The sequence below is a fragment of the Schistocerca americana genome, chromosome 4 (assembly GCF_021461395.2).
Source record: "Schistocerca americana isolate TAMUIC-IGC-003095 chromosome 4, iqSchAmer2.1, whole genome shotgun sequence".
Classification (NCBI taxonomy): Eukaryota; Metazoa; Arthropoda; class Insecta; order Orthoptera; family Acrididae; genus Schistocerca; species Schistocerca americana.
In genome coordinates, this window is record NC_060122.1 from 495,723,982 (window position 1) to 495,736,187 (window position 12,206).

General features: G+C 36.7%; 1 protein-coding gene across 3 annotated transcripts in view; it reads right to left on the reverse strand.

Annotated features, from left to right (window-relative positions):
• LOC124612943 overlaps positions 1–12,206 on the reverse strand; it is a 453,322-nt gene that overhangs the window by 14,804 nt on the left and 426,312 nt on the right. For all 3 annotated transcript variants that reach the window (XM_047141447.1, XM_047141449.1, XM_047141446.1), the window contains 2 exons: positions 8,345–8,452; positions 8,119–8,259 (listed from right to left, as the gene is read on the reverse strand). In XM_047141447.1, coding sequence (XP_046997403.1) covers positions 8,119–8,259; positions 8,345–8,452 — 249 coding nt within the window. The remainder of the gene's footprint in view (positions 1–8,118; positions 8,260–8,344; positions 8,453–12,206) is intronic.

A 12,206-nucleotide genomic window follows, 5' to 3' on the forward strand; every position in this document is an offset into this window, starting at 1 on the left:
TCATTTTAAAGCTCCCTTCAATGTGAATTCATGTTGATTTTTGTCCATCATCCATTTGTTCCATTCCTCTCTCATGAACACTTCAAATGGCTTGTTTATTGAGACATCAGCGGTTGCAATTGTGAAGTAAGTCATCCAGGAAAAACAGGAAGCTTTGTATTTCCATGTTTCAATTTCTCTTTCACAGAATTTTTCAAGTGACCACTAAACTGATCTAGCACAGAAAGAGAACCCTTCTTCCATAAAGCACATTTCCTTCTCTTCCACATAATTTCCAACCCTTGTCATGTATGTGAACAACACAACTGGGCAGTATTTCAGAAGGTTTTGGCATTGTTTTGCATTTGAAAATGATCACTGGGATAAGTTTAGTACCACTAGCACAATATGAAAGGACAACAGTGTAATACATTTTTTCACGCCCACTTGTTTTTATAGTTACAGTTTCTGCACCTTTCATGGCAACAGTTCTGTTTTGGTTCACATTCATCCACATCCATCCAGCTGCTTCAGTAAGAAGCAGTAACAAATATATTGATTCAATTAAGAATTAACATCAGCAATTTCTAATTAGGTGCAGTGCAAAGTTCATAATACTTGTATGTACATTAACGTCATCTGCCCCCGCGCGTGTGCCTGTTACCAGTGGATAAGCTTGAATGTTGTAATCAAATCCAGCCTAACTAATAGCTTAACATATTCTACATCTACACCGATACTCTGCAATCCACCTTACAGTGCATGGTGGACGCTACCTTTACCACTAGTTTCTTTTCCTCTTTCACTCACAAATAAAACAAGGGAAAAAAACTGTCTATATGCCTTCATATGAGCCCTGATTTCTCATACCTTGCACAATGTATGTGGGAAGCAATAGAATCATTCTGCACTCAGATTCAAATGCTCATTCTCTAAATTTTCTCAATAGTGTTCCTCGAAAAGAATGTTGTCTTCCCCCCAGGAACTCCCAAATGAGTTCCTGAATCATCTTTGTAACACTTGCATGTTCTTCAAATCTACCAGTAACAAATCTAGCAGCCTGCCTCACAACTGCTTCAATGTCTTCCTTTAATCCTACTTGGCATGGATCCCAAACACTTCAGCAGTGTTCAAGAATAGGTTGGACTAGCATCCTATGAGCAGTTTCCTTTATAGGTGAACCACAATTTCCTTGAATTCTCCCAGTAAACCAATGTTGACCATTTACCTTTCCTGCCACAATGCTCACATGGTCATTCCATTTCAGGTCGCATTTCAACAGTACACTCAGATATTTAAATGACATGACTGTGTCAAGCAGGACACAACTAAGACTGTTTCCAAACATTATGGGTTTCAAATAGTGCAGTTCATGATATAAGTTCATGGCTTGTAGAAAATAAACTAATGCTACATCAGAATATGATTCAGTTTTTACAGTTTCTAACAAACTATTTAACAGAACCCAATGTTTTAATTTCACAGAATGGGCATATGATTAGTGAAACTGAACTCAAATTTCTAGGTGTACAGGTAGATAGTAAACTGTTGTGGGAAGCCCATGTTCAGGATCTTGTACAAAGACTTAATGCTGCCATGTTTTATTATGTATATGAAGTAAGTGGTTGTTCGACACATAAATTAGTCTACTTTGCTTATTTTCATTCGCTTATGTCATATGGTATTATATTTTGGGGTAACTCTTCCCCTCTTCAAAAGAAATTTTTGGCTCAGAAATGGGTAGTTCAGCCAGTAAGTGGTGTAAGTTCGCGAACCTCTTGTCGATCCCCGTTCAGTAGTCTGGGTAATCTGACATTGGCCTCTCCATATATATGTTCTTTACTGCCATCTCTTGTTAACACTATCAGCTTATTCCCAAGAATTAGCAGCTTTCACTCTGTTAATACTAGGTAGAAATCCCATCTGCATTTGGATCACACATCCTTAACTCGTGTGCAGAAAGGTCTGCAGTATACTGCTGCATCCATTTTCAATAAGCTACCACAAGAATTCAAAAATCTTAACAGTAATCCATGCACTTTCAAATCAAAATGGAAGAGTTTCCTCATGGGTCACTCCTTCTATTCTGTCAAGGAGTTCCTTGAAAATTTAAGCGATTCCTATGTTATATTGTTGATTGTGTTTACTTTATCTTATGGCTTGACTTTTATTGTGTTCATAAACGTTTTATTTTACCTTTTATTACTTTTTATGTTGCAGTTCCATGTACTGACACGTTCCATAACCTTCAAGATTTGGTCCTCAATTTGGTCCTACAGAACTAGATGTGTAAATAAATAAATAAATAAATCACAGCAACCAGAACTTTTATCTAAGTCATCTTGTATCCTCCTACAGTCACTCAACTCCACAGCAGAGACAAAGGTATCATCAGGAGTGATAGGACTGCTATTATTCTCTGTATACATAAATGATTTGGTGGACAGGGTGGGCAGCAATCTGTAGTTGTTTGCTGATGATGTTGTGGTGTATGGTAAGCTTTCGAAGTTGAGTGACTGTAGGGGGATACAAGACGCTATTATTCTCTGTATACATAAATGATTTGGTGAACAGAGTGGGCAGCAATCTGTGGTTGTTTGCTGATGAGCAAATCATTTATGTATACAGAGAATAATAGCGTCTTGTATCCCCCTACAGTCACTCAACTTCGAAAGCTTACCATACACCACAGCATCATCAGCAAACAACCACAGATTGCTGTCCACCCTGCCCACCAAATCATTTATGTATACAGAGAATAATAGCAGTCCTATCACTCCTGATGATACCTTTGTCTCTGATGAACATTCACGGTTGATGACAAAATACTGGGTTCTGTAACTTAAGAAGACTTTGAGCCACTTACATATCTGTGAATCTATTCCATATGCTCGTACCTTCTGTAACAGCCTGCAGTAGAGCACTGTGGCAAATGCTCTCTGGAAATCTAGAAATATGGAATCTGCCCATTGCCCTTCATCCATAGTTTGCAGTAGATCATGTGAGAGAAAATGGCAAGCTGAGTTCACATGAGTGATTCTTTCCAAAACCATGCTGATTTGTGGGCATAAGCTTCTCAGTCTCAAGAAAATTTTATTATGTTCAAACTGAGATTACATTCAAGGATCCTGCAGCAAACCAATGTTAGGAATATTGGTCCATAATTTTGTGGGTCCATTCTTTTGCCCTTCTTATACACAGGAGTCACCTACACTTTATCCCAGTTGCTTGGAACTTTGTGCTGGGTGAGTGATTCACAATAAATGAAAAATGAGCAAAGGGCCAATGTCATAGAGTACTCTTTGAAAAACCAAACAGGGATTCCATTTGGACCTGGTGACTTATCTGTTTACAACTCCTTCTTCTCTATGTATTTGTTCACAACTCCTTCTTCTCTATGCCAGGGATGCTTATTATTGTGTTGTCCATGTGGGAGTCTGTTTGATGGTCAAATGACAGTATGTCTGGACAATTCTCCTAGATGAACAGTTTCTTAAATGTGAAATTTGAAACTTCAGCTTTTGTTTTGCTATCTTCAACTTCCATACAAGATTGGTCAACAAGTGAGTAGATGGAAGTCTTAGACCCACTTAGCGATTTTACATACGACCAGAATTTTCTCAGGTTCTCTGCCAGACCTTTTGCTAAGGTATGACAGTGGTAGTGGTGGTATGCTTCACACATACGTCTTTTCGCAGACACACGAACCTCTACTACCCTTTGCTTGTCATCATTTGTGCGTTCTCTTTTCAGCTGATAGTCACCAGCCTCTGCTTCCTCAGCAGTTTCTGAATCTCGTTATTAAACCACGGTGGGTCTTTTTTGTCCTTAATCCACTTGTTAGGCACGTAATTCTCCAGACCATGATTTACAATCTGCTTAAACTTTGCCCATAAGTCCTCTATGTCCATCTTACTGGAACTTAGACATGTCAGTTCAATGTCTAAGTGAGGTATTAACAACTGCATTTCTGCTCGTTCTAGCAGAAATACTCTCCTAGCTTTCTAAACTGATTTACTGGCTTATGTAACCACAGTACTACAATGACATCCTGATCACTAATCCCCGTTTCTATATTGACATTGTTGATAAGGACTGATCTATTTATAGCCACAAGGTCTAAGATATTTCCAATGTGTGTGGGCTGCCGAGCTAGCTGCTCAAGACAGTGTTCAAAGTACTTTGCAGTGTTCAAAATTACTTTTCATGACTGCCTGTCTGTATGCGCAGCACCACCTCCATAGACATCCCAGTCTATACTCAATAGATTTAACTCACCTCTAACTAGCACTGATTATCTGAGTATTTACACACTACTGACTATAGATATTCTTTGAATGACTCTAGAACTGTTATGGCAGAATCAGTTGGCTGGTAAAAAGATCCAACAATTAAATTGGTTTCACCTAGACCAGTTAAATGTGAGCAGATAACTGTACTGTCACACTCAACTCCAATCTCAATAGAGATGATATTCTTGTCAACTGTAATGAACACTCCCCCACCTATGGCCTCTAATTTGTTTTCCCAATACATTATCCATGACTCGCTAAATATCTCAGAGCTATCCACTTTGGGTCTCAGCCAGCTCTTGATCCCAAGAATAATTTGAGTGCAAGAACTTTCCTGGAGGGCAGTAAATTCAGGAATTTTGCTACAAATACTTTGACAACTTACTGATAAAATTTTAACAGTGAAAATGTCTTTACTCTAAATGTGGTCTGACTTTCCTAGCTGAGTATCAACTAGCGAGTTTTCATCAGAGTACCTCAAACCACCACCGTATCTAAAAAACCCTAATGTGCACTCCACACATATTCTCCTAACCAAGTGGCTGCTTCCTTTGTGTAATGCACCCCTGACCTAGCAAGGGGAGTCCTACAAATTCCCATCCAATAACACAGGTCCACAAAACTGCAGCCAAGACCTTCACAGAGTCGATGAATCCTTTGGCTGAGACCCTCCACTCTACTAGGTTCCAAACCAAAGGACCCCAATCAACTCCGGGAACAATGTTGCAAATTGCATGCATCTTGGATGAGACCCCACAGCATACATACCAAGTGCACTTTTGCTTTCTTTCCAGCCATGAATGCTATCTGCCTAAAGGGCTCCATAACATGCCTATGTTGGAGCTGCAGATAACTAGTTAACCCCTCCCATTGTGTGCCTGCTTGCACCATGCTGAAGGAGCAGCCACCTGTCCACTCAGAGGGTGAATGGGCGAGGCCAGATGACCAGTGTCCACACTGGCCCTCCCTCGAGCGATGTGAATGCGTTACCATTCACCAATCACTTTGCTGTGAGGCGAGATCCACAGTGTCGGGTACACTAGAAGGTGCCTCAGTAGCAGAGCCCATGGGTGAAACAAGTTATACCTAAATGAAAAGGCGTGACATTTGTCATACAGCTTTTAAATGACACAGTCATTGTGAGTCTTTAAGCAGCTTAGAAGCTACATAAAACATACCCCTAACCCTCAGTAGCTAAAATGTAATGGACTTGCATGGAAGTATGGATTAAACACTTTGAGGAATGTGTAAGCATTGTATTCATTACATTGAATCATATTACATAGGACATATTAAAGATTAAAAGCATTTTCACAAATATGATACAGTTCAAAAGTCAAAGAGTAAATATCTTTTTATAAGCGCAAATACTGTAAAACAAAATCTTAAACATGGCTGCAAAACAGCAACTGTATGATTCTGAAGATATTGAAAACTAAGCCAACCAGTTACAAATACAGGTTTATTATCTCTTGACCATGGTTTTGATATTTGTAAAAATATCTTCTTCAGAAGTATTGGCCTTATTACATCAAACGATGTCACAATAGATAAGATGAAGCCAAACAGCTCTTGTCATAACAGATATTGATGAAACACGAATTATTGCAAGCCATGGCTTTAGATAGCGCCAGATTATATATATCACACTTCATTATGACTACCCATTAGTAAATGTCCACAGTTAGATGCTCTTGTCAACATACAAATGTAATAGGTATACAGGATAAAATATTTGTGTAAGTTACATGTAACTTATTTGCAGCTGGTTGGCTGATTTTTTAATCTCTTTGTAAATACTGTTCCACATCTCACGTTATGTTCTTCAGATCAATAAATATCTTCTACTACACACTTTTGAAAGTAGCCTATCGTTAATTCTTGGTATAGGCTAATTCCATTCCAAATTTCTTCCATATCTGCCCACCCATTTCAGTGTGAAGGAGTTAACAAACAAACATACACACAAACTGTCACATTTATAATACATAAGGGATAAACAATGATAAAATTCATGACCTTGTCTTAGAACACCATCACATGAACATTCATGAGATAGGAATAGGTACGTAATATTGTGAATGACATTCTGTGTTTGAAGAATTAGAGTGCAACTGATACTACATCTGTTAACAGCATGCCAGAATTGTTTAAGGAAGGTCATTTCAAAATCATGTTTGGAGAACTGAACCAAATTCAAAAGCCTTGTAGATGAAACACAAACACAGACGGATCCTTATGATGCTACAGAAAGAAAACTGCATTACATAGTGAGTTGGAAAAAAAAGAAAATAAGAAAGCCATTTAACAGGATATCATCATAAGTGACAATTAGAAAACTGTGAAACAGTGAATAATTTTTATTGAGTATGTTAACTGTATAATCTGCATGCTGGCTATAACAGAGGCAACCAAGATAATTGCACAAAAATGTGTACCTGCATCATAACAATGTACCTACTCACACTTTGCCTGTTGTCAAGGCAACAGTGAACACAGTGAGTTTCAGTATAGTTCCCCACATTTTGCCCTCAGTGCTTTCTGAGCTTTCTTTCCTCAATAAAAGATTTGCAGACAATGAATTCTCAACCAAGGTTATTTCTACTACAAATGCATATTTTACAGGATTTGGAAAAAAATATTCATATTGGAGGGAAAAGGAAAAAAAAGATGGACTATTGCTGGACCAAGCAAATGTAATGAAAGCATTACTTGTGCTACAAATGAAAATTTTTAGAATCAAATTTATTTCTGAAGGGGAAAAACTGGACTCTTGTGTGATCAAATACGTTCAGCTCAATAGATGTTATGATGATATATAAAGTTTCATTTTCAGAACACAATTATTATTTAATATGTTCTTTTATCAAACTTCTTGATGAACGCCTGTGAGCAGAGGGCATGGTATGTAGTTAAAGTTTCCAATAATTTAAACATTGTGTGTGTAAACAACAACCAACTGCAACTATGAGAATGCACATTGTAGATGACAAATTCCTTTCTGACATGCCATCCTGAAACTTGCACAACGTTAAAAGATCACAATGAGAGGACCACTCTTTCAATAGTTCCGCGTAGTCAGCGCGTACACAACTTTCCCACTAGAGCGCGCCCCGCTAAGCACAACAGTGCAGGCGCAGTGCTCGTCTGTCTCCGCACTATGAGAGGACACTGTCTTAGAGATGGACCAAACTCTGCTTCCGCCGATCCGCGTATTAATATGTAACGCAGCCAATGAGATTGCTGCTAACGTAGAACCTTTTCTCCTCACGGATCACACTCGTGCAGTGATACATGAACGCGCGAGGTATTATAACGAGTGTACAGACCTCCGATTAGTCAGTCTACATTAGTCTGTAGTCAAGTTTCAGTCTGCACCTAATAAGATTATCATATTCCTATACATAGCCATGAAGGGAAATGTATAGACATTTTGTCAAGTATCAGAAATATGTGAGAATAAGATTAACATACCAAGACCAAAGTGACTTCAGATTGTCAATTGTAAACAGCATCCAGAATCAAGTTACGTAATATCTATGATTTTTATTATTTTAATAAATGTGTATGAAAATTAATCAAGTTCTGTTTAAAGTTGGTCACCGTCAATCTGCTACTCTAAGCACGCAAGTAGCATTTCTATCGTCTGACCTAATGGCAGAAGATAAACACGCCATGATAAGACCACTATTGCTGACACTCGCCTACTTCGTTAGAGTGACAAGTCAAATAACCTGATGGTGTGTGTACCGAAGGTCTTACAGTACGCACACCACAATATGTATCATCAAATCATATGCAAGTAAAATATTAGTGCTACTTGTTTTTAAAAATATCTCATACTTACAGAAGTATACAGCTAGAAACTCATTTTCATCCAGCAGTTTATCTAACATCTTTCGGTTTACTTCTTCAATTTCATTTTTTATTTCAAAAATGTCTTGTGATGTAAGCCACGCAAGAACTTTTTCCTCATCATGCAGGTCCCCTAGAGTAATGATTAGCAATAAGTATGAAAAATGACAAGCACAGTAATAATTATACTGATTTTTAAAGTGTCATTAACAACATACCATCATAAAGAAGAGGAATTTTCTTTCTAAAATAGACAAGTGATGGAGAGTTGACAATGTTATACTGTCTGAGTGCTTTTGGATCATTTATTTTTACCATGTCAATTCCTGCAACAAAAATAATAAGATTCTTTCTACAAATTATCATTAATTACACTATTGTTATCAGTAAAAAACATTTATTACAATAATATATAAAGGTAAAAAAAGAATGTCACAGTATCTTATATACTACACAGAAAATTGTGTGTAGCTATTAATAGTAAGATTGACATTTTAAACTTATTGTACTACTTCAACAGACCAGTCTGGTTGGATGTGCATGTTAAAGCACTACTTCCAGGACTGGGAGGTGCGTCAGCCCAGGAACAAATCTGCATGGTGGATTAACAATGAGGGCTGGTGTGTCGGACAATCTGGATGTAGTTTTCAGGCTGGTATCCTACTCCTGTCTTCCTTACATGATTTGCAAACATTTCAGAAACTTTCACTCACTTTCACGTGAATAATACTACACACACACATATCCCATATCAGAGAGTTACAGGGTGGCAACAGCAAGGACATCCAACCACCCCTTAACCTAACCATGCTAAATCCATTTAATAATCATGCCGACACTGTGCTGATGGTTGACAAAGCCACAAGAAAAAGAAGTTTGTACATCTTTGAAAAGCATTACAGTTTTAGACAAGGATCTCTTCTGAGTTGTTTTGTTCCACAGATAATTTCCTTTACTGTTGCAAATAGTTTTAAAGTAACAAAACAGGCAAAAATCTAGAAAGCAATAAATTATTCATTGGATTACTCGACTACTGTGTATGTAGGCAAAATTTTTATGACAGAGAGACAGACCATCTACATCTACACCTACATCCATACTCCACAAATCACCATACGCTGCATGGCAGATGGTACCTTGTACCACTACTAGCCATTTTCTTTCCTGTTCCACTCACAAATGTAGCACAGGAAAAATGACTACATATGTCTCAATATGAGCCATAATTTCTTTTATCTTTGTGTCCAATTTATGAAATGTACGTTGGCAGCAGTATAACCCTCTGCAGTCAGCCTTAAATGCCTTGAAGAATGAAACAGGACTGTAACTCATGTTATACAGTACAAGCTGGAAGGTTAGTGTGCACTGCATTGCAGTAACATCACAGATAACAGAAATTGCAGGAATCAGCAACATCATACAGCATTCTTTGAAAACCACATATTAATATAACATCACAAATGTTAGAAACCTGCACTGATGATAAAGATGCTTGTGAAACTTCAAATACTATAATCAGTAAAGGCCTATAAGAGGGTAGCTTCTCAGTAATCAGATATTGTTCACTTAATCACTGCAATTAAATACTGTTAAAATAGTTAAAGTAAACTCTGCTTGATCGTATACAATCTCTGTTTATTCTGTTATTAATACTGCTGCAGAATTAGGCACTTTGTACCAGTATTAACCAATTTCAAATACTGCCAGAAATGTTGAAAAAACTAGGAGACTTCTCATTCTCTGTTTTCTGTAGTAGACAGTACCCCAACATCAGTACTTGGTACTGACACCCTATCCATTTATGTAGTAAGATAATGCACTGTCAACTTTTATATAATATAATACAGTACATTTAGGATTATACACTATTTTTTGGAGGGTGCAGATTCTTTGCTTGATTGTACACTGCAACACAAAAGTTTACAGCAATTTAACACTAGATAATGGCCTTAGACTCAAAACTTGGGTCAAGTGGACTGAACATTAGTGAAACAATAAATAAAAACGATAACAGGCAATGACTCACATGTTGCTGATTGATATGGGGAGCATAGAAACAAAATGAGGAACATTTTGCTAGTTTCTGAGCTGCTGCTCTTTTTCCAATTTTAGTGTACTCTTTCAGACACAGAATCAAACATACTATCAGATGTATCCACCACAATATGGATGCTTGATTCTTTACATAGTTATTAATGTTAATTGGAATCTGTTATTTTTACTTGCTACAGATGGCATCATTCTTTAAGTACTGTTGGTATAATTATTGACAGCTTTATGTTGGCAATAATACCTTACAAATCACTTAAGGGTATCACTAATATATCTTTAGAAAAATTGGACATGATGTCAGTTGTATTTAGATTGACTGGATGGGTCCATTGCAAGGTCGTAATAGGTGGAGATCTGAATGCAGATTTTGATGCAACAACACATAAACGTAGGATCAATGGACTGAAAAAGCTTCTAACACTATGCAATTAACACTCTATCAACAACAGGACCACAAGAGATCAAGCACATCTTGACAATATTTTTGTCAATTTTAAAGCTACAGAAGAGTAGTGTGAAGTAGAAGTGTTCCCATTTTCAGATCATAATTCTGTAACTTTAGATTGCACTAGTAGATTCCATCCTGATAAGATTAATAGAAATAGGCTTATCCCTAAACATGTGATCACCACACCTGTTAGTGATGATAAAATTGTCAGGTTTTGAAACTCCCTTGCTGACAGAGACTGGCTTTGCCAATATTATTGAGACACACACATTATACTTTAATAACTGGTCAGCAAACATAATATTTGATATGTATTTAAAGAATATTTGATGCAATTTAATGACAGCATTCCATACACAAATGAAAAATAATTGGCAAAAGTTTTAAAACCAAGGTTCCAAGCATACAAAATCAATGGCATACTAAATGACTTAAAAAACTGAAAAAACAAATAATTTGTACAACACACAACACAGTTTGAAGAGTGACCATATGTTAAATGTAGGAATGAGTTCAAAAAATCCATTTTGCAAGTCAAAAAGGCATGCAAAATCAGTAATATTGAGAATTCCACCAGTAAGTGCAAAGCTCCTTGGGAATTAATAAACAGTGTTGCTATATATGGAAGAAACAAAAAAATTAATACCTGTCCCTAAAAATTCAATGATTGGCTTATTAAGTCAATTAAAGGTTTATTAAGTCAATTAAAGAAGAAAGAAATAATATTATGAAACCTGATACCAGTTCATCAGTTATTTTTTTTTAAAAAAAAGTTTGTAAATCATCAATATTGACTGTTTACCTCCTCTGAATCTCATCCAGTTTCATCCTAAGAACTGTAAGGAATTGAAATCATCAGACAGTGTAGATATATAGACAAACCTTGCAACATACTACAGATATTCTTGTCACTGTAATATGTCTCTTATAATGGTGAAATGTATCATATTTTCACATCTTCTGATTCCATTTTTGTGTTGTATTTTGTAGTCTTTGAAAATGACGTAAAGTTGAAACTTGTAAGGTTGTCGGAAAAAGAAATGTGTGGTCAAGACATAAGAAAAGTTATCGAAAGTACATCCACATCAACACATCATCTCAGATCATTTTCATGCAAATTGCACTGATATTAAAGAAACTAATAGGTATATTGTGTACCCCTTAAGGCTCTGCATAAACAAAGGTACATCTAAAGATATTTTACTGATGAGCTGAAACTGTCTAGGTTAGTTCCAGAATGTAAAAAGAGAGATAATGACTCACCAAGTTACAGGCCCATTTCCATAATCCCAGTTTTTTGTAAAGTATAGGAATATGTAATTTACCAACAGTTATGTGTTTACTTTGCAGATTTGGGAGTAATTAATGGATAACAATACAGTTTTAGGAAAAACTCATCAACATTTGATGTTATAGAATCTGTAGTCAAATAATTACTTCAAGCATTTGAGGATAAAAGCTTTGTTCCAGTCACTTTTTGTGATCTAAGCAAAGACACTGATAGTGTGGGGCATACAACACTTCCAGAAGAAATGGCACTCTGTTACATCAGAGATAACAGCCATAAACTACTAAAATCA